General features: G+C 43.5%; 1 protein-coding gene across 2 annotated transcripts in view; it reads left to right on the top strand.

Annotated features, from left to right (window-relative positions):
- The window catches only part of GAREM1 (GRB2 associated regulator of MAPK1 subtype 1), a 193,774-nt gene extending 171,701 nt beyond the window's left edge, over positions 1 to 22,073 (top strand). Inside the window, exons 4-6 of one of the 2 annotated variants that reach the window (XM_039254434.1) lie at positions 2,507 to 3,679; positions 19,347 to 19,513; positions 20,985 to 22,073. In XM_039254434.1, coding sequence (XP_039110365.1) covers positions 2,507 to 3,679; positions 19,347 to 19,513; positions 20,985 to 21,876 — 2,232 coding nt within the window. In that variant the 3' untranslated portion in view covers positions 21,877 to 22,073. Of the gene's footprint in view, positions 1 to 2,506; positions 3,680 to 19,346; positions 19,514 to 20,981 lie in introns of both variants that reach the window. The other variant, XM_039254433.1, reaches the window with a different exon arrangement.
- The last annotated feature ends 780 nt before the right edge of the window (positions 22,074 to 22,853 follow it).

The raw sequence follows: 22,853 nt of genomic DNA, 5'->3' as shown, positions 1-22,853 counted from the left end.
CTCTCCCTCTCCCTCTCCCTCTCCCTCTCCCTCTCTCTCTCTCTTTCCCCCTTCTCCCCTATCTCTCAAAATAAATAAACATTAAAAAAATTTCTTGGGGCACCTGGGTTGCTCAGTTGGTAAAGCATCTGACTTCAGCTCAGGTCAGGATCTCATGGTTTGTGAGTTTGAGCCCCACGTCGGGGCTGACAGCTCAGAGCTTGGACCTTGCTTCAGATTCTGTGTGTCCCCCTCTCTCTACCCTTCCCATGCTCATACTCTCTCTCTGTCTCTCAATAATAAATAAAACATTTAAAAAAATTTAATTTCTTTGTAGAAACATTTAGAACTAGAACATTACAACTAGAATTGGTAAGACACATTACTAATATGATTTAAAAAATCCATCTCAAACCATCGAATTTCCCATTTTTGATATTAAAATACTGATGATCACATTAAATTATGGAACAACACTCTCACCACCACACTGTCAGGGAGAAGGGATGAAAACTGAAAAGATGAAGATAAATTTTGTATTGGTTACATAAGATTTAATCACCTAAGAATCTCAAGATTATCAACTGGGAAAAATGGTTACAGTGAGGTTACTGGACAGAGGGGGATAACATCAAATCATATGCAACAAGTACAAATGAACAGCAATGTTCAGGGATCTATAACAAAGGCAAACTTAATTAGGGAAATAAAAGATCTCAATAAATGATGACAATTATCATGTGCCTATTAGAAATATGATGATGACATCACTCCTTGCCAAAACAGCAGGTAGATTCACTTCCAATAAAATTACCAATGCAAACCATCGACAAAATGATTGTGAAGTTCACCTGGAAAAATAGGCCAGAACCAATGATTTTTATTAACTAGTAGAAGCATACTGCCCAAGAATGAAATTACAAAGGAAAATTTTGAAAATGTTTTCTACATAGGAAGAGAAACCTCTAGCACTTAAAGAAGTTATAAAGTTGAAATCCAAACAACAAATTGATAAATATATAGCATAAAGGACATTCACATTACATGAAAAGTAATCGACAAGATGAGCATTCCATTAGAAAAATGTGTGAAGGACACAAATAGACATTCACAAAGTAAGAGATATCTAAATAGCCAGATAAATAAATACCAAAACATATTCACTATCCTAATAGTCAAATAAATCAAATGAAAATAAAATGTGAATAAATAAATGCAGGATGCATGCTTTACCTTTAATATTGGTAAATATTCAACTTCTTTAGCCTGGGTATGGAGAGACAGATAATTTCATATAGTGAAAGAAGTATAAATAAGCATAACATTGATGGAGCACAATAGTAAGTACATACTAGACCTCTTCAGTGTAGATATAGCTTCACCCATGCAATTCAACTTCTGGGCTGTTAACCTAAGGAAAATGTTGAACTGTAAAAAAAAATAATAAATCCATTGCAGTACTATTTATAATTGCTAAACATTGGGAAAACTCATCTAACAATAAGGAACTACTCAAAAATTAAGGCATATCCCCAGATAATCAAATACAGAAGATCAGTACACAAGAAAATGAATACAGTGAGAAATGAAACAAGAAAAGTGTGTGTATGTGTTTACAAATCTACAAGATAGGTGACACATCTCATTTCTTTTTTTCTCTTTCTGTTTATGTAAAATTGTTAACATAGATTTTCTTTAGTGGTAAGACTAAAATTTGTTCATTTTTACATCTGTATTGTCTAATATTTCTTCCAATGAACGTGAATAGAATAAAATTCAAGAACAGGGAGAAATAAGACATTTTTACATCCTCTGTCCTAATTCTAATTTCATAAAATTTGAATACTAAAAAATAAGGAATTTTCTTACAGTGGTGTTCATGGAAGCATTTTTTATAACTGGAAAAGATAGAATGATGAGATTAATGTCCTAAAATAATTATTCATATGATAGGCTATTCTACATGGACAAACTGGAAGGATGTTTATCAAACCATTAACCATGCCTATCTCTGAACCAGGCCCATGGGTGTTATTTTCTTTTTGTGTCTTTTCTCCATGTTTCTCAAATTTTTATTAATGAGCAAATTGCTTTTTTCTTCAGAACAAAGTGTGTTTTTTTAATTTTTCTCTAATGTATATTTTTGAGAGAGAGAGAGAGACAGAGTGTGAGTGGGGGAGGGGCAGAGAGACAGGTAAAGACTCCAAATCCGAAGCAGGCTCCAGGCTCTGAGCTGTCAGCACAGAGCCCGATGTAGGGCTTGAACTCACAAACCACAAGATCATGACCTGAGCCGAAGTCAGATGCTTAACTGACTGAGCCACCCAGGTGCCCCAACAGAGTGTGTTTTTAAAAGGCTGAACGAGTATCTTCTTGTTACAGTTAGCCATATAAGTTTTATAAAAGGAATGTTAGGATAGCGTTTTCCTCTGTATGTGTGCTTGTGTGTCTTAATGGCAAGCTGTCTACTTCTTTGTGGGACTGGACTGAAGGAAACTAACCTAATATTTGATTTACCCTATTGTAGGTTGCTTCGGGTGAGTGCAATGAGGACACCGAAGTTTATAACATCACCCTCTGTACTGGGGATGAACTCACTCTAATGGGGCAGGCAGAAATCTTGTATGCGAAGACTTTCAAAGAAAAGTCACGACTCAACACAATCTTCAAAAAGATTGGGAAACTCAATTCCATCAGCAAGCTGGGAAAAGGCAAAATGCCGTGCCTCATTTGCATGAATCACCGGACCAATGAAAGCATTAGCCTTCCATTCCAGTGCAAGGGCAGATTTAGCACCCGGAGTCCCCTGGAACTTCAGATGCAGGAGGGCGAACACACCATCCGCAACATTGTGGAGAAAACCAGGCTCCCCGTGAATGTGACTGTGCCCAGCCCTCCCCCCAGGAACCCCTATGACCTCCACTTCATCCGCGAGGGGCATCGCTACAAGTTTGTGAACATCCAGACCAAGACAGTGGTGGTTTGCTGTGTGCTGCGGAACAACAAGATCCTCCCCATGCACTTCCCTTTGCACTTGACTGTCCCCAAGTTTAGCCTCCCAGAACACTTGGTAAAGGGAGAAGTGTGGCCCGAAACCCTGGTCCATCACTGGCTGGGTATCTGCCAAGAACAGTTCGACATCGATGAGTATTCCCGGGCTGTCCGAGACGTGAAAACTGACTGGAATGAGGACTGCAAGAGCCCCAAGAAGGGCCGGTGCTCTGGCCACAACCACGTGCCCAATTCACTTAGCTACGCTCGCGATGAGCTCACCCAGTCCTTCCACCGGCTCTCCGTCTGTGTGTATGGCAACAATCTCCATGGCAACAGTGAGGTGAACCTTCATGGCTGCAGGGACCTGGGGGGAGAGTGGGCCCCCTTTCCTCATGACATCCTGCCCTACCAGGAGCTGGGTGATAGTGGGAGCGACTACCTTTTCCCGGAAGCCGGTGAGGAATCAGCAGGCATCCCGGGAAAATCAGAACTTCCTTACGAAGAGCTCTGGCTAGAGGACGGCAAGCCCGGCCAGCAGCCTCTCACTCGTTCCCTGAGCGAGAAGAGCAGATGTGATCAGCCTAGAGGCTCTGTCCGGTCCAAGTGTGCAGCCTCTCCTCTTCCTGCCCCCGGAGCTCTGGGAGCGGCAGTGAAGTCTTCAGAGATCGCCCTACCTCCGCCTCCAGTGCCTCCCAAATCTGAAGCCGTAAGTCCCTTCTGTGTTTGAGTGACGGCACCTTTCCATCTCTCTGTTCAGGCACCTACTAATGCATCTTCTTTCCTAACAAAAGGAAAACTCCCTGATGGGAAATTATCCAGAGGAGCAAATTTGCTTAATTTGGAGTGGTATAGACATGCTTGCTAGATTATTTTTACCAGTGAGGAGTTAGAGTTGTACTCTTATGTTTGATGACAAACCTTGAGAGCTTGTAAATGAGAGAGGTTTAAGCTTGACTTTTGCTGCTACCTGGAGAATGGATAATAGGGAGGAGAGGGCAGACCGCGGAGACCAGAGAAGAGGCGTTATAGTAATGGAGGAGGTAGGAAATGATGAGGCTCTGAACCACAGCCATTGGTAGCAGGGAGAAATGAGCTGCTTCAGAACATGTTTAGAGTTAGACCTGACTGCACTTACTGATAAATTGAATGTGGGTAATGAAGGAAAGACAAATCAAGGAAGACTTCTAGAACTTTAGCCTGAGCAACAGAGTGGGTATTTAGTGCCAGTTATAGTGGTACAGACTAAAGGAAGAGTGGATTTATTTGGGGGCTGGGAGGAGAGGAATTAAGAGACATCAGCATGATATGTAACCCTTTCCTGTATCCCTGAAGTTACACTGAGACCAGAGCACAGTAGGTGTGCCCGTGTACATGCATACACACTCACACCAGAGCAGAACCAGGAGCCAGAGCAGTTCTGTTTTAATACCTCAAACATAACTCATTCAGTGCTCTGGGGGCTTCTATCAAATCTTAATGTAAAAAGATCAGTATGGGACAGGAGAAAAGCCCCTCTGTTGTGACTGTATCCTTTGGTTGATGGGCACTCCGAACCTTTGCTCCTCCTTTTTAATCACTGGAATTATATCTCTGAATCAAGAAAGCATTAGAGACATAGGGTATAGTTCTCTTCACTTATTTGACACTGTCTGCTGCAGTGTTTTTCATTTTTTCTGCCTCTAGCAGAATCCTTAAAAAAAAAAAAAAAAAAAAAAAAACTTACACAAATCACAATAAATAGAAGAATTAAAATCAGACCTCATCTGACCGAAGCACATTGAGGGGCCGGGGTCTCCGTGTTTCCCTCTTCTCTCTGCTCCGCCTGGTGGTCTCAGGACACCTCTGTGGAACCCTGCAGCTTTGCAGAACCCAGTTTCAGAACCCTGGAAACACTGGGTGGGATGTGAGAAATAGAACCATCAATAAGACTCTGGACTCTGGTATCTTTGGGTTTTATAGGGAAGTTAACAGATGAAATGAGATGACTGTCATACAGATTACAATATGGTAAACGATAGAAGAAATATATACAGACAATGTGTGGGAATCCAGAGGTGAAAGAAACTTCTAGTGGGGTGATGCGTGAGAGAAGCTTCATGGAGATGATGACATTTTAAATGAGCTGGGAGAATAGACATGAATTGGAAGAGCAGAGAAATAAGAAAGGCATTCCAGACAGAATAGCATGAGCAAAGGTGTGGAAGCGGGGACAGGTGCAGGTGTGGGAAAAGGAAGTTCTGTTGAGCCAATGGAACAGGGTGACTAGGACATATGAAAGGCAGTGATGGCTGAAAAGGCTGGAGGCAGGTCATGGAGAGCCCTGAACATCGGGCGGCACTTTGTACCCACCTTCACACTTAGCTGTCCATGCAGAGCCCTCATTGCTGCAGTTTCCTGAGACAGGACCCCCCCCTCTGGCTATCTGCTCTAGGATATAACCCCCCAAAGACTGCAGATCTGGACTTGCCCTTACTCCTTGCAGGATCTTCCACAGACTTTAACACATAAGCCCAGAGATCCCTGTACCCAGTAGGGACCATGGAAGATTTGGGGGAAGTCTTGGTGAAGTTAGAGTCCTTGGCATTTTTACTCATGTCCAAGGATATTGCCCCCCACTTCTCCCCCTCCCCCCAAGGAAACAGGTAAAGGAGATGCTCCTTCCACAAAGTGAGCTGTTTTCAGTATGTCTCGACTCAGCTCTTTATTTGATGTTACTGGAAGCTTGGAACCCCGATCTTCAGTAGGGCTGTGACCACACCAGCTGTCCTCATACAACTTGGCACATGGGGGGGCTCATGTTTGTTGACTGATTGATTGACTCATCCATGGTGGTCACACCCAAAGTCATTATGTAACTAACTCTAGAAATAGGAACCTAGCGCCACTTGTTTGTTCTGTGGCATAATTGAATGATGAGTAAGAACATAAATATTAAGAGGCTCTATCTTGACCTTGGTACTAAAAATGTGAGAGTTAAATTTGAAAGTAAGAGCAAACCTCACAGGAGAAGAAGAGATTTTGGTCTCCAGTCTCCAGTGTGATTTCTTACAAGAGAATCTTCTCAGAGCATGTCCGGTGTTTATAGAATGCTATAATCTTTTTAAAAAAAATTTTTAAACACCTGAAATCACTTAATTTACTTGAAAAAAATTAGGCATTTCAAATGAAGTCATATTTTTCTATTGGCTCTGTGACCATGAAATGAGTTTTCCATTTTTAGGAAGTATGTGGGATCCAAAAACATCCTAATTGTTAGATGTGGCTTCAGCTTGTAATTTTCAAAAGGGAACTTTAATGGGGCATAAATGCAAGTGCTCCCGCAGAATTAAATAAAACTTTTTTGGAAAGTTGTACTGGAGTGAGTCCTGGGAGGAAAACATAACTTGAATCTTAACAGCTGTCCCGCCTAATAATTAAAGATGGTAATAAGCTTTCAAGTGAGGCCACTTTCAAGTGAGACATCATCTGGGAAGGTGACAATTCTCACCAGGTCTTTAGGGATAGAAGGTGCTGGAGCAATGGAATGGAGTCAAAGAAAGTGTGTCTTTTTTTTTTTTTTTTTTAATGTGTATTTTTGAGAGACAGAGACAGAGTGCAAGTCGGGGAGGGACAGAGAGAGGGAGACACAGAATCCAAAGCAGGCTTCAGGCTCCGAGCTGTCAGCACAGAGCCCGATGTGGGGTTGGAACACACAAACCTCGAGATCATGACCTGAGCCGAAGTCGGACGCTTAACCAACTGAGCCACCCTGTGCTGAAAGGGAAGCAGGGAAGCAAAGCTGGTGATCAGTGAGTGAACTCCGTTTGCCACAGTCCATGACCCAGTCCTGTGAAGACACAGAGGCACAATGGCTCCATTGCAGTGTGTATCAGCCTATTCATTTTCTTCTCACTCTTCTCTTCCTCCTGCACTTCCTGCCTTGGTGTCCTAAGTTACAACATGGACCTGCGCTCTCTCCCCAGCAAATTTCAAAGGTGTTTGTTTCTTTCTGTAAATGTGAGAATGAATCTTTCCCCTTCCACAATGACACTTACTGTGTTCCATGCATCGTGCTGCAGTTCCGGAGTCATTGGGTTACGTTTCTCAGCACTTCCCCGCCTGTACCTTAAAGTGGAAAACGAGGTGGTGGGGCCAGATCAAAAATCCTCGGTGGAGGAGTAATCGGTTTATCCCTATTAGACTGTATTTGATGTGGCTATTTAGAATTAGGCTGTAGTCACCGTGTGTCTTTGTAAAGATTGTTTAATACAGTTTTTTTGAAAGCAAAGCTCTTCCAGTTGTTTCTCCAGACTATAAGTGGCTATTCCCGTCCTAATAGGAATACCCCGAGAACAAGTAAGCACAGATCCAGGCAGAGAAGGGATGCAGCCAGGTGTACTCCTCAGAGTTGGTGCAGGTAAGCCCAGACTGAAGGAGCCCAGCCAGATCACTGAATCGTGACATTTCGCTGTTTTAACTGCAAAGTGCCCTCAAATCAGAATGACCTGACAGTCCTTCTTAAATGGATTATCCTTTTGCTTACTGCATTTATTCTGAACACACCGTCTACTTCATAACATCGTGGGCCTCTCTCCGTCATCTTAATTCTTTGGGTACTGGTTGATAGGTCCAAACTATTTACCTGGATGCACTCAACAAGTGACAGTCTTAAAGAACTGTCTTTTTATTTTTTCCTCTTTAGAAGATGCCATTTTGGAGGTGCCTTGCTGGCTCAGTTGGTTGAGTGTCTGACTAGATTTCATTCCAGGTTATGATCTCATGGTTGGTGGGTTCAAGCCCCGCATAGGACAGCACAGAACCTGTGGAATTCTTTGTCTCCCTCTGTCTCTGCCCTTTTCCCACTCACATTCTCGCTCTCTCTACCCACCACCCCCCCTTTTTAAATAAGGAGATACTTTTTTTTTAAGTTTATTTCTTTGAGAGAGAGTGTGTGTGTGTGTGTGAGCTGGGGAGGAGCAGAGAGAGGGAATGAGAGAGAGAATCCCAAGCAGGCTCTGCACTGCCAGCACAGAGCCCGATACAGGGTTCAAACTCCACAAACCATGAGATCATGACTTCAGCCAAAATCTGGAGTCAGATGCTTAATCAGCTGAGCCACTCAGGCACCCCACATTCTCTTTCTCTTTTAAAAATAAACAATTTTTAAGATGCCATTTTGGAAAGCAATAATGGAAAGACTTTATATTGCATGACGTTCTATAAATAGAATGTGCAAGTCCCAGGCTGTTCTGGTCTACACACTGAATTACAGATCATTATCAAAACTGTAGGATCACAACTCTTCTAAAGTGATTCATGCAGCAGTGTCCAACCTGGGGACTCCAGAACCCAGGGATGAAGATCCTCCGTCATATCTAGTAACAGACAAAAAGGTATATTCACTCTTACTTGGTCATTGACATTACAGCAATTCCTGAGGGTCATGAGAAGAAAATCATCAAAGGAACTTTAGGTTGTGAGCCACTGGCTTAAACCAACTATTACTGCCATATTGATGAAGAATGTGATAACCATGGTGTAGCATGAAGCCCCATAGCCCCTGAGAAACTAAATGGAAGGATTTGTTATAAGATGGATTGGCAGCATATATTCATTTCATAAGGCTCAAAGTCCATCACAAATAAAGCTCCTGTAATGGAGCACACTGTGTTGTTGGTGTTTGGGAAAAGTAAGACTTGCAGGGTGAATTTAATGCCACGTTTGATTGGACCTAGTCTATAGATGCTTGAAAAAAAAATAGACTGAGATATACAGAAGTGAGTTGGGGGTATCTGAATCTGGCTCATACTGGCTGAACAATTGGTAGGTAAATGGGAAGAAATGCTAAGCATTCCCAGAGGCTTCATTTCCCTCTCTTGGTGGAATTTAACTAGAAGCAGGGAGAGAAGTGACCTGCTACACTTATGTGATAGATAATTAGAGGCACATAACACCACGTTAAGAGCCATAGATTGGAATCCTCCTCACTCTACCACATAGTAGCTTCGTAGCTTTAGCAAAATACTTAACCTCCCTGAGTCAGTTCCTGTGGGGAGAATAACAGCTTCTTCATTGCATTATCATACCACACAAAGTACTTGGCACTTTGCCCTAGCACTTGGTAAGCATTTAATAAATAATAGCCATAACTTAATATGGGATAGATTCCAGTTTAGAGTCAGACAGAAAATGATTTTGTGGATGTTTTTTTTTCCCTCAGTCCTTTCTTAATGAGGGTACGGTCTACCCTCTCAGGGTCAGGGAGGCTGACGGAAACAGGCACATCTCCCTCCACAGCCAACCCAATACGCAAGCGGGCACCATTGCCCCCACATTCCAGAAGCATGTGTGATAGTTTCATTTTGCTGGGTCCCTGAGGTATTGCAAAAAAAACTTACTGGGTTTAAAAACAACAGGGGCTCCTTGTGGCTCAGTCGTTTAAGTGTCCAACTTCAGCCCAGGTCATGAGCTCACAGTTGGTAAGTGTGAGCCCTGTGTCGAATTCTGTGCTGACAGCTCAGAGCTTGGGGACTGCTTCGAGTTGTGTTTCCCTCTCTCTGTCTCTCTTCTCTCAAGAATAAATGAACAACAACAACAACAAAATTTAAAACAAAATATTCTTTTCATCTGACTACTAACATATCCACTTGATAAGCTAGGTGTTATGTTATAGTTCCCCAGCTGTGGAACCAGATTTGTCCTCATCAAAGCATCCTGGACCCCAATAACATGTAGTCCTTTAATGAGGCAATTGAGGGCTTTGAAGAACTCTAGGGTATCTGTGGAAAAGCCACATGTGGCTCTAAGGCTGCAAACACATGTCAAGACGGTGGAATTCCCAGGCAAACCTGTATAGAAATATTAAGGCTGAGAAGTTGCCTTGACTAATTCTGTTCCTCAGCATGACGAGGCTAGGTCATGGTGTAACCAGGTGTCACCACCTGGAAGTGTCTACCCTACAGAATTTGGGACCTCACATGACTACCAAAGTTAGGAAAAAAACTATAAAAAGATGTTCGTTTATAAATTAAGAAAAGTGACTATGAGAACAGATTTTACTCCAGATTTTTATTTTATTTTGTCTTTGGGAATTTTTCCTGTGTCAAATGTTAACATTAGAAAAGCCATTAAAAGACAGATTTTCTTAAATAAATCTAAAAGAATATTCTGGCTTAGGTACTAAAGAGATTACTCTAGAAGTGACTATTTACTTTTCAAAGTAATTGCTCTACAAAAAGATTCACTCAGGGTTCCACTAATTAATGAGGTCTCCCAGGACATTTGACATTTAATTAATTTTAATTATGACTTTTTGAGGAGACCTTATAAGCAAGGCATACCTACGTTCCCATTTGATAATTGAAATAAGGGCTAAATTATTATTGTGTTTTCGTAATTTTGAAACTAATTACCTCTGGTTCGTGTAGGTTATTTGCTTTTAAATGAAAGCTTCTATGCCAAGAAATGTTTTCCTCCTGTGTCCATTGAAAGTCTCAATGATTAGACTGTTAATAAAGTAATTATAATATTCTGTGCAGTAGCTCTTATTTCAAATCTGCACTCTTGGGTACCATTTGCACAAAATCACATTAATGTGAAGGTTATATACTATTTAAATATATCTATCATATATTATACTCTTTGCTCAGAAAAGGGCTTTATTCTCTGCCCCAATGGCATATTCCTTCTCCTGAGTCCATAGAAACACCCTAGAATTTAAACAAGTATTCTTTTCAGAACCACTTGCCCTCCTTGCCTCCCTTGCCCGAGGCTTGGAGATTGGAGGTCATTTCAAACCCAGGTCTATGTTAGGTCCTTATCATCAGAGTATAAAACTAGGGGGGGAAAGTATGCATCTAAGAATCAGGATTTTGACTGTAAATCACATCTGCCCTTGCGTAGTTAATCACATAGAGGTTCATTTATTGCTGTTTTGTCATTATAAACTTTAATTTCTGTTTAGCTGAAAATATCCTGATGGGTATGTGACAGGGTTATGAACTCTGTATAAAAGCCTCTTTATAAATAAGATTTCTTAAGGCTGGAATGATTTTGTTATCTGGGAGAGGGAGTGTGGGAAGCAATGTAAAATACAGGGCAGAGGGCATGCAGTGAAGGCAAAGTCGCAAAGTTCAAGGAAGCATGGTTACAAAACTCCTTTATTTCGATTGCTGACATTATCCTGAAGTCGGCTTTTTAGAGAAGAAAACTCATAGTACAGGTGAGTCCAATTTTAGACCAAGCTCACGTATAGTATCTATGTACTTTCTGAATCACTGTCAACAAAGAGGTAAAAGGATCCTTACCCCGCCTCATATCCCGGCACCTCTTTGGTGACCGTCCACAATTCTAAGAAGCATGATCTTTGAAACCAAAGATTTTCACACACCGGCATATGATGGTACATTTTAAACTACAGACAAGGGAAGTATATGGTCTCAACTCCAGATCCACTGCTATTGTATTTGCAAGTTGCACACATGGCTATAAAATTGATTTTCCCCCAAAAAAGATGGCTACGCAAAAGATGTCATAGTAAGTGTTCCATTTACTTTTCTTAAATGATCTCTTTGGTCCAGTTAGTGAAAGAGTGTAAAGAATGTCATATCTTCCATGGAAGTAGAGAGTTCCAAGAAATGAAGACTTTCCAGGAAACAGCATACCACAGTCCCCCACCCCTACACTATGCTGTTTCATAAACACTTGGTGTTTGTTTGGTTTCTTGTAATCTTTTAATCCCTAGGAAGTGACAAAGGAAGATAATGTCACAGGAGAAAGAAATCAGACCATCGGTAATATATATAAAGTGCTGCCAGTTGTATGTAGCATTTGAATTGTCCTCTAAGCAAACACGTGTAACCTTGTTTTCCAGTGGTGTAGTAATGAGCTTTGTACTTTGAACAAATTCTCATGCATTACTCTTAACATGTGGCTATTTAGGGAGAAGACTTCCTTGTCCATTTTTCACAAACTACTAGTCATTTACATTGTGCTCAGTTCCCTCCCAGCCAAACAGAGCTGAAGGGAGTAGTGAGGGGAAAGGAAGGTTAAATGCTGTTTCCAGAGTCAGGAAAGCAAGTTAAACTTCATAGACAGTATTCTGAAAATAAAGAAAACAGTCCTGTTCTTTGATACTTTTTTTTTTTTTTCAACCAAATACTGGGGTTGGGTTTTGACTTTGTTGACCACCTTCACTTAGAAACACGAAGCTTTCTGAAGCATTCGTTCTGTTGGATGTGTTCTATCTTCGCTTAGCTGATAGACAATCAGTTACCATCCATTTCTTTCTAGCTTTCCAGTGGCCAGTGGTGGAATGGCCAAGGCAGAAAGCAATGGGGAAAAAAAAAAAATGTGTGTTCTCCACATCTTCTTAAATAGGTCCTGGGAGTCAGTAAGCACTCAGCCCCCAGGTTATGTATATGCATGTACGTACCTGGGCATATTTTTAAAGTTTCTTCCAAGTTCAGAGGGGATAAAAAGCCATGCCTTCTTCAGTCCACCATCCTTTTCTAATAACTGCCTCCCCCCTTCATTTCTAGTCAGTATTCTTAAAAAGAATGGTCTGCCCGCCCGGTCCACCCTCACTTTCCGTTCTAGCTTTGACTCACTGGACTCTGCTTCCAAGCCTTTTTTGTTTCTTTTTCCAATTTAATTCAGGCTTCCTTTGCTAAGGTCCCCAGCGACCTACTTTCACATATCTTCTAGACTTTCCCTGGCTTCCCAGCACCCCGCCACCTTCACACTGACATTCTCTTGCTGTCTGCCCGTCCCTTCACTTCTTGGACACTATTCGGGCAGAACTCTACTCTGTGAGTGGTAAGATGTCACTTGTGTTTCTCCTTCGTCTCCTCTTCTGCCCACTGCTTAGGGATTCAGCCTTCTTCATTTCTCACTGAGATTCCAGTGCCACCATCACTCAGATTCTATCAGTTAGAACATATCAGTTAGTACGTATTTTCGAAACTGGACTCCTTGGTTTCTCCTAAGCTCTGTTCTTCCTTCTAAGTTTCTGCCTGATAAATGTCACCAGTACTTGTCTAGTCGTGGAAGCCCCCAGACCAGAGCAGCACTTTGATGTTTTTTTATGCCTCTGTACCTTTTGTGCACTTGTAATTCCTTCTTCTGAAGACTTTTCTCCGGATAATTGCCTATAATAAATTTGTTCTTCTCCTTTCAGTAGTGCACCTACTAACTTCTGCTCTTACTTCTGTTGCAACATGGCCAATTTATATCTTGATTATGTGTGTGTCTCCCTTCTTCCCGACTAATTCCATGAGCTACTCATTTTTGTATACTCAAAACTATCTCGGTGAGCATGTGATAGGCACTCAACATATATTTTGAACAAGTCAATAGCAAAATGGAATTAATGTAGTGTGTAGGAGAAGGGAAAGTGATGGCCACTTTTAGGGACAGTGGAAGTAGATAGTGGCTCTGATCTCAGCTCTTAGCCCCCAGACACCTTTTACAGCTTCCTTCAAAACCTGACTGTTAAATTATGTCAGTGTGTTCGATGGCAGCCACATGCATATTCCTTGTAGACTAAAGAAAAGTGACTAGAGAATGTCCTAAAAAGAGCAGAACTCACCATTTCCACCTTTCGATAAATTAAATAAAAGTTTGGTATTTAGCCCTGGGTTGGCAATGAGCTACGTGAATACTAAGGAGAATTGTCTTAATCCTGAATAGTGGTATCTGACATTCGATTAGAATTTAATCAGTGAACATTTTAGGAAAGGGAAGGTCCTTCCCCCCTCCCCACCCCGGAAAGAGCAAAGATGAGAGAATGGTAGGAGGGGTAACTATTGGAGAGAAAAGCTTTAGACCAGAGGAGTCATGAAGTGAGGCTCTGGGGACAGCAGGGAGTCGGCTGTCCCTGCCACCACCTGAACCCACGTTGTGTTCCTCAACGCTCCCATAAGCGGCAGGTGCTGAGCTCCTCTGCACATACCCAAACTACTCACAGCCAGGAGTCCTCAACCGGTAGCAAAGGTTGTACATAATCTGTGATAGACAGAATGCCAGCCCCTCGCTGAGGACCAGTGTCGGAGGTTTGTTCCTGATAATCCAGGTACCTCATCCTCCCTGTGCGGCCAGGTGAAGTTCAGTCTTGAATGCTGTGTTGGAGAGGAAGAGGAGGAGTCTGGTCCACCAGGCAGGGTGTATTCTGTTATATGCTCACTGAGAATAGTAATTATTCTGGAGGGTTGGCATGTCCCAATTTAGAAATGCCACCGTTGCCATTTCCACGCTCTTACTATGTCATATGTGGTGGTGGTGAAGTTGACGATGGTCATATGTGCCAGGCCTGGTGGCACCTTTTTTCCTCTAGATCATCGCAAATATGAGGACACAAAAAAATTAACATGCAGCCCAAATGACTTATCAGTAACAATCTCCAGGGGCGCCTGGGTGGCTCAGTCGGTTAAGCAATCTGAGTTCAGCTCAGATCATGATCCCACAGTTTGTGAGTTCGAGCCCTGCATCAGGCTCTCTGCTGTCAGCGCAGAGCACACTTCGGGTCCTCTGTCCCGCTTTCTCTCTGATGCCCCTCTCTAAAATAAACATTAAAAAAAATTAAATAACAATCCCCACATTAGAATATAAAAAGTCTTCTTATAATATATATTTTAAAATAAAATTACCTTTTTCTTGTATTTTTGGAGACATCTATTAACCTCTACTAGCCTTCTGTAGGACATATTCGCACCAGAGGTGACAGTGTTTTGACTCTGTCATGCACAGGGCGCCATTAACAACGATGATGGCCCCTACCATCTTCACTCTCGGGCTAATTGAATATACATAGAAAGTAAGTGAATATAAACAGTGTGAGCTGAGTTCAGAAGCAGCGACAAGTCTTGGTGGCCACGTGCAGGGGTCCCAGACCGAGCCTGCAGGGGTCGGGACTGGGTCTTAGGAAATGGCATTTTGGAAGAGACAGGCAGTAAGAACCAAAGCAGAGAGAGGAGCACACAAGCCCAAGACGTGTTGAGGGCACTGAAGCTGCTGCTCTGAGTGGACCTGTGTGTTTGTGTAGTGCAGTGGTGGGAGAAGTAACTCGAAGGGTGGAATGAGATGGGATCATTTCTTTCGGCTACAAGCGATAGCAAGAAAGAGTGCAGAGGACTTCAGTGGGAATCAGGGGAGGCTGGACTTGACCCAGCAATCAGACGGTGCCACTGGAGATGGGAAGGAATGTGATGAAAGCCACCTGCTAGGCTTTGAGAGGGAATCTGCTGAAAACATGGCACGTAGAAGTGCAGTTGAGGGGCGCCTGGGTGGCTCAGTCGGTTAAGCGTCCGACTTCAGCTCAGGTCATGATCTCATGGTTTGTGGGTTCAAGCCCCGCGTCGGGCTCTGTGCTGACAGGTAGCTCAGAGCCTGGAGCCTGTTTCAGATTCTCTCTCTCTGACCCTCCCCTGCTCATGCTGTCTCTCTCTTGCTCTCAAAAATAAATAAAAATTTAAAAAAAAAAAAAAAAAAAGAAGTGCAATTGAATATGAGGGGAAACTGGAGATGGGGGGGAATGGCCATCCAGTCTTGTAAATTGCCCTTTATTGTCAGGTAAAATTCATTTCAAGTATAACTTCCCTCCTCTTGGCTATGTATGTCATGTGTTGAATCCAATCATGAAGCAAAGAAGAGGAGAACAATTCCTGTTATAAGGGTATAGGAGGTAGGAAGTAAGATGGCACAATAAACCCTCATTCTTTGTACCTTCTGGATCCCAAAATGTATGTATTTCACCAAAGCATATAGTTTTTCCCGTAAACTGCGTATGACTTCCTTTGAGTGTCTGCAGCAACACATTGAAAGTAACAAGTTGAGGGGGCCTGGCTGGCTCATTCAGTAGAGCATGCAGCTCTTGGTCTCGGGGTTGTGAGTTCGAGCCCCACGTTGGGTGTAGAGATTACTTAACAAAAAATTAAATCTTCAAAAAAAGAAAAGAAAAGAAAGTAACAAATTGAAAGTAACAGGTAGAGAGCAGGTAGTCAGCTGTGTTCAGCCCTAGATGGCCCAAATGCTTGGGGGAGCACAATACATTCCTTTTGTGCCTCAACAAAATTCTGCTTAAATTCTTGTCTTTATTTATTTATTTTTTTTTTTTGGTGGCACCTGGGTGGCTCAGTCGGTTAAGCGTCTGACTTCAGCTCAAGTCACAATCTCACAGTCTGTGAGTTTGAACCCTGCATCGGGCTCTGTGCTGACAGCTCAGAGCCTGGAGCCTGCTCCGGATTCTGTGTCTCCCTCTCTCACTGCTCCTCCCCTGCTTCCTCTCAATAGTAGTAAAATAGTAAATAGCTCCCTCAAAAATAGTAAAATTTAAAAAATAATAATAAAGTCTTTTTTTGTTTGTTTTTTTCTTCAACTACCTTTCTGCAAGATGGGTTTCCTGTCAGCCTCGTTCTTCCCACTGAACTCAAAATTACACCCAAACAGCCCTCTCGTGACAGTGGAGGAGGACCTGCCTCTGGCCTTCTCTTCACTGACTGCACCCCGTCTCCGAAGAGCCAGAACCACACACACGCACACTTACTCATGTGGCCACCTCTAACGCTTTCTGTATCTTAGATGCAGTTTGGAGTTTAGCGACAAACACTCCAGTTAGCAGTAGGTCAACGCGCGCCTCCCCTCCCCTCCCTGGGCGCTGCTGCTTTTCACTACTTTCTTCCCACCCCTGTCATGCTGGAGACCTACTGGAAAGCTCTCCAGGACCTCCCAGTTATAGAGGTAGGTGGCAGATCCAGCTCTAAGTGACCTTGACAAGTGCCTGGGGTTAGTTATAAGAACAGGAAGAGGGGACTTCAGTAGGTCAAATTCAAGTACAGGCGGCTGCTTTTCTGTGTCCTGAGACGTACGTCAATTATTTTAAATTAAAATGCATATTGTCATTGACATCTCAACATATCGTAATTGACATCTAAGTAAGTGAGCTCTAATGAAACGTCACATTTAATGACTACTTCCAGAACCTAGAAATTTCTAAATCAAATTCAGCATGAACCGTGTTTCCCTTTTCTCACCCAATGTTTTTCTCTTCTCTAACCCAATGTTGAAAGGGGACTGTTTATTTTAAAAATTAAAAAGTTAGAGGCACCTGGGTGACTCAGTTAGTGTCGGACCTCGGCTCAGGTCATGATCTCACCCTTGGTGAATTTGAGCCCTGTGTCAGGCTCTGTGCTGACAGCGCAGAGCCTGGAGCCCGCTTCGGATTCTGTCTCCCTCTCTGCCCTTCTTCTGCTCACACTCTGTGTGTCTCTCTCTTAAAAATAAATAAACATTAAAAAAATTAAAAGTTAACTGACAGACTCCCCATCTTCTTATGTTTTTCATGATTCCTGTTACCATAAGTGTAAACAGAATCAGGCACATGTATACTAAAGTAACTCCCATTCATCCTAGATTCTATAGACATTCCCTAGGAAAGAAAAGAAACATAGTTGGCTAATGTACAAATCACTCACAAGAGGGAAGCTGATGCAATATCTTGATTACTTACTTTGTAACCAGTATATGCTCTTGAAAGCCAGCCAGTGGGCTGACCCTGCCAGAGTTTTTCAGTGTCCTAGCCGGTTCTCAGCTCAAGAAAAGACGACCCTCTAAGTGGTGCCCAAGTCTCCCTGGGCTGGCTGAATGATCCTCTCAGATCCAAACCCATATCTTCTCAGATTTTCCTTCTATAGTCATCCATGGCCTCCTTTTTAAAATTAGCTCAAATGGGGAAGCCTACAGCTAGTGGAGAAGAAAATCTGCTGCTCTGAATATTCTGGTTTAGCCTAAAGTACTTTTCCAAATGAAAAACTGTCACCAGGAGGTCCCAGTAACCATGGCTGTGGGTCCTCTGGATGAGTGCAGTGGTCCTCAGCCCTAGGGGAAAATGCAATGGATAAGACTTATTAAATTGCTTCCACTTCACTTTGGAATTGAGATTTCCTTGGTCACCTGTGGTCATGTGATTTTTCCTAACATTTGTTTTTTTCTGGCAATTGAATCTGTCTGAGAAGCCAGTTAAGGGGCCCAGTGCACAATGTACATTGGAGGTAGGGGATACAGTGTAACGTGAATCCATTTTATGTGGTCTTAAGCAAACCCAATACCAAAGCTAATGGAAGCTTGCTGTTTCGTTGTCTTTATTAGCCCAGAACTGCTGGGACAGAAAGAAATTGAAGGCAAAGGTGACAAAAAAAAAAAAATTGGTAGGAACACAGTCTAAAAGCAAGGACATTTTTGACAAAGTCGGAACTGGCTCCATTTTTACCTGTGTAGCTTAGGGTTGACTAGCAGAACCAGGTATAAACTGCCCCCTGCTGCCCGAGACAGAGAAGTGCATTAAAAAATGTCCGCGTCTTTAAAAAGAATCCTATTCTTGAATGCCTCTGTGAATGGAGAAGAAACGGGGGTGAGAGCAGGCAGACTTTCACAAGCCACGGACATCACAGGTCCCCTAATCCTCTCCACGGTGAACATGAAGGAAGTTAGGGGCAGCTCTTCTAAATTTAGGAGTGCTGTGTTGGGGATTTGGAAGTCTACTTGTTACTCCACCTGCGGCCTCGTTCCGTTAAGTGTGGCGTACAGTCCAGCACCGTCAGTGTCAGCGGGAGCACGTTAGAAATGTAGCTCTCGGGCCCACCCTGGGTCTGCTGAATCAGAGTCTGCATGTCAACAAGATCCCCGGGTGATTCACATGCACACTTCCCAAGGAGAAGCCCTGCGCATAACTTCAGAGGAGCTTCAACCCTGGAGAAGAGCCACCAGTCCTGAAGGTTTGGGTCAAATTGAATTCAGTTTGAACAGGAAATAAACACAACTCAGTGGAAGAGTTTGATCCTCTGTTAAGATCATGGTTGCCTTATATCCTTTTTCTTTTCAAGTTTGTTTATTTTGAGAAAGACGAGAGCAAGCCAGGGAGAGGCAGAGAGAGATGGAGACAGAGGATCTGAAGCAGCTTCAGGCTCTGTGCTGACAGCAGAGAGCCGGATGTGGGGCTCAAACTCATGGACCAGGAGATCATGACCTGAGCCGAAGTTGGACACTTAACTGACTGAGACACACAGGCGCCCCACGTCCTTATTTTCTCAATACTTTTGTTTTATACATCTCATGTGTCACTAGCTCTTGCACTTGCTGTATTTCAGCAGCAACTGGCAGTTGTCAAGGAGTCTCTTGAAAATCCGCCTGTCCCGGCGAGTATGCACAGCCGTGGATTCTCTCTCCCGCAGCATCTGTGTTTATCATCCTCCTCGTTTGCTGCCGTCTTCTTTCTCCTTCCCTTACGCCCCTGCTGTTATTGTTTAAGAGTAGCCACGTGACCCACAGAACCGCCCCCCCTCACCCCCCAACGGTGGCATTGTCAGTCTGTTGCTAACCCAGAGTGTTCTTTTCCGCGCCAGGTCAGGGAAGAGTGCCGGCTCCTGAACGCCCCTCCTGTTCCACCCCGAAGCGCAAAGCCTTTGTCCACAAGCCCCTCCGTCCCTCCTCGTGCAGCCAAGCCAGCGCGGCAGCAGACTCGCTCTCCCAGCCCCACCTTGTCCTACTATTCTTCAGGGCTGCACGACATGTAAGTCTCCGTGCCAGGGCTCACCTCAGCCTCAACACGTGTCTTCTTGTCAGCCAGCTCCCCGGGTCCTGAGAACGGTTTCTGGGTAGCCGTAGCTAGGCAGGAGGTGGGAGAGGAAGTGCTCCTTAACAACCAAAGGATTCCACTGGAAGAGCATGATGGGGCCCCTGTTGGTTTCAAGTTAGGATGGAAGGAAGAGCCAGTGTCCTAGGAAGAAAGGAAACTGCCGCATATATGAGAAACTCAGCGATAAAGGCCAACTGGATTCTCTTAGACACAAGCCGCAGAGGGCTGCAGCTCTCACAGACCAGCGTCTCGTTCCTTCCGCTCCGATTCCGCACTGGCAGACAGACAGCACCTTCTACCGGGACCTAGACTTGAAAGGGTCCAATTGGCTTTCTACTCTGCCTTTCCCCCCAGGACGAGAATCCCTTCTTGACCATCACGATCTGATAGCCACTCACTTCTGTCTGGACCCTTCTGGCGCTGGGAGCCCCTTCTTCTGCAGGACGGCTCATTTCCTTGTTGGCGAACGCCAGTCGTTTTTTCGTAATCTTTCATTATATCCAGTTGACATCTATCTCCACGTAACTTTCAACCGTTTCTTACGTCTAGAAATACAAAAGTAGATCCTCCCTGCTTCTCTTTGTCAGCCTGTGAATAATTTGAAGTCAGATGTAAGTCTTCTCTTCTCCAAAAGAGGCTGCCTCAGTTCCGCCAGCTGTTTTCCCCTGACATCGCTGTCTGGTCCCTCGTCAGCCTGGTCACCCACCTCTGAGCACACTCGGGCTTCACTCACACTCTTAAAACATGGCCCCAGAGCTGAAGGCACCACTCCACATATGGTCTTCACAGTTTAAAATAGCTCTCTTTTGCAGATATTTTTAATTCTCTGGATATTTAAATCCTTATGCTATTGTTAGTCAGTTCTATAGAAACCAAGGCAAGCATTGGGTTTGAAGCATCTCCTCTGACCTCAGACATTTGGATGGAAATACAGACAAAGGTAGTTGTGAGGTAGTCTTGTCACATAGCACAAGGAAGACAGGCATGAGGCACCCATTTACTGCCCTCACTCCACCCTTCCCCACTGCAGACATCAGTAATTATTGACACTACCTGTTGGTGATAAGCCTAAACCTGGCTAAAGAATTTTTCTCGTCGTAAAGATCCAGGCACCCACTATCAGTGATTTTCTTGTTTAAAAAGTATATAGATTTTCCATCTCTGCTATAGCATGTTAAGTCATTATAATTCATATCCACAGTTACCAATGCATTTTAGTAACTTAAAGATTTTCTTTTAACCCAGTGAAGTTAGCAGATACTTCATCGAATTCGTGATAAGAAACCCTAGATTTTCCTTCCCGACTCCATCGTTCTACTCAGAAGCGACATCTGTGGGATAAAGATGGGCTTGGTAGTCAGCGTTTATGTCACTCACCTCCCTTTCTGTGTTTGCTTTTAAGCAGCGTTCCTAAAAGTGACACCAGTCCTTCTGAGAGTGCTCCCGTGTCCTGCTACCCCTGTAACCGAGCGAAAGCTGACTCCGTGGACCCCAGGTCCCCGATGGGCAGTCCTCCTGAAACCCTCTCCTCCCGGCTCTCGTGGCCCAGCCATTATTCAGGAGCGTCGGAGAGCCAGAGCAGGAGTGACTTCCTGCTGGGTCCAAGCCGGAGTTACAGCTACCCCAGACAGAAGACGCCAGGCACACCAAAGAGAAACTGCCCAGCACCCTTTGATTTTGACGGCCACGAGCTCTCCGCCAGTCCCCCCGGCTCGGTCGCCTCAGAATTCAGTGGCGGCGTCTCTGCCTGTCCCAAGTCAGCCAGCTACTCTGTGGAGAGCACAGATGAGAAGACGCTGGCCGCTGACACAAGCAAGCAGAGCACCTCGTGCCCTGCCTTGCCCCCCAGGGCCCCAAGGCCAGTGGAAGAGAAAGCTGCCTCGGACACTTCTCCTTTGCCTCTGAAAATTGATGGTGCTGAGGAAGACCCCAAGTCTGGGTCACCGGACCTCTCCGAGGACCAGTACTTTGTTAAAAAGGGCATGCAGGACATCTTCTCCGTCTCCTACCCTTTCTCCTCTCCGCTCCATCTCCAGCTGGCCCCCAGGTCCTGTGGCGACGGCTCCCCGTGGCAGCCCCCCGCTGACCTGTCGGGACTCTCTATAGAGGAAGTGTCCAAGTCATTACGGTTTATTGGTTTGTCTGAAGATGTCATATCATTCTTTGTTACTGAAAAGATCGATGGGAATTTGCTTGTTCAGCTAACGGAAGAAATCCTCTCAGAAGATTTCAAATTGAGCAAACTGCAGGTGAAGAAAATAATGCAATTCATTAATGGCTGGAGGCCCAAAATATAGCCAAACAACCCCAGCTAGCATCGAACGAAACTGATACGTGTGTGCGCTAGAAGGGGTGGGCTGGGACACAATTCCATGTTTTTTGCACTAAAAACCTTCTCTGTAGATAGGGATAAGAGACACTCCTACTATGCAGATTATGTTTTTGAATGGTGAACAGGCTATTTTGTACATCAATAAAAATGCTGTACAGAACACTTAGAGGTGTGCCTTGTACATCACTCAACACTCAACAGCTGCTAAAAGACAAAAGGCATGTTCAGAGAAAGAATTCTTACCCAAGTAGGTTTATGCGAGAAGGTATGATATTTATTACAAAATAGCCAAAGCTGAAAAAAAAAAAAAACATAAGAATCACAAACAATAACAAAAACAAAAAAAACACTTTTGAACAACATTTCTCTCCTTTGGGAGAATCGACGTTAGACAATTAACGATTCTGTGCTCTGTCGTTTGGATTGCTCAGTGCTAATTGTTTTACTCTTGTGCCTGAAAATGTTAGTGATATGAAATGACACTTTACTGTTTGTTATATGCTCGGTAGGGATCTTTTCATCAAAAGGCATTTTCCAAAAGTCATGTGTTGATAGAAGTCACGTGTATGACATCCTTAGAAATAATACAAATGATGACCACAATAATTTATCTGTAACTGCTGCTAATTTTCTCGAGCAGTGGACAAAAAGAACAAAACATAAACGTATATGTGTATAGATGTATACACAATGCAAACATGTTTTAAACATCATTATTAGTCTGATGTTTTAGAGAACAGCTGTTCACTTTCTAATATTGATTGAGGTTTGGGGCCATTAATTAGGTTGACTCTTAGGAAGAGTGGGCAGAATGATTCCAAAGATTCTCAGAACCCTTTCCCTTGACACTCAGTCTTACTGGCCTTCATCACTGAAAGCTTAGAGGTAATCAGTAGAGAGTCTGTATTAAAGACTTAAATTTGATTTTCAGCCCATGGGGGT

This window comes from Hyaena hyaena, unplaced genomic scaffold, assembly GCF_003009895.1.
Source record: "Hyaena hyaena isolate Hyena2069 unplaced genomic scaffold, ASM300989v1 scaffold_490, whole genome shotgun sequence".
Lineage (NCBI taxonomy): Eukaryota > Metazoa > Chordata > Mammalia > Carnivora > Hyaenidae > Hyaena > Hyaena hyaena.
This window is presented reverse-complemented; position numbering and strand designations above follow the sequence as displayed.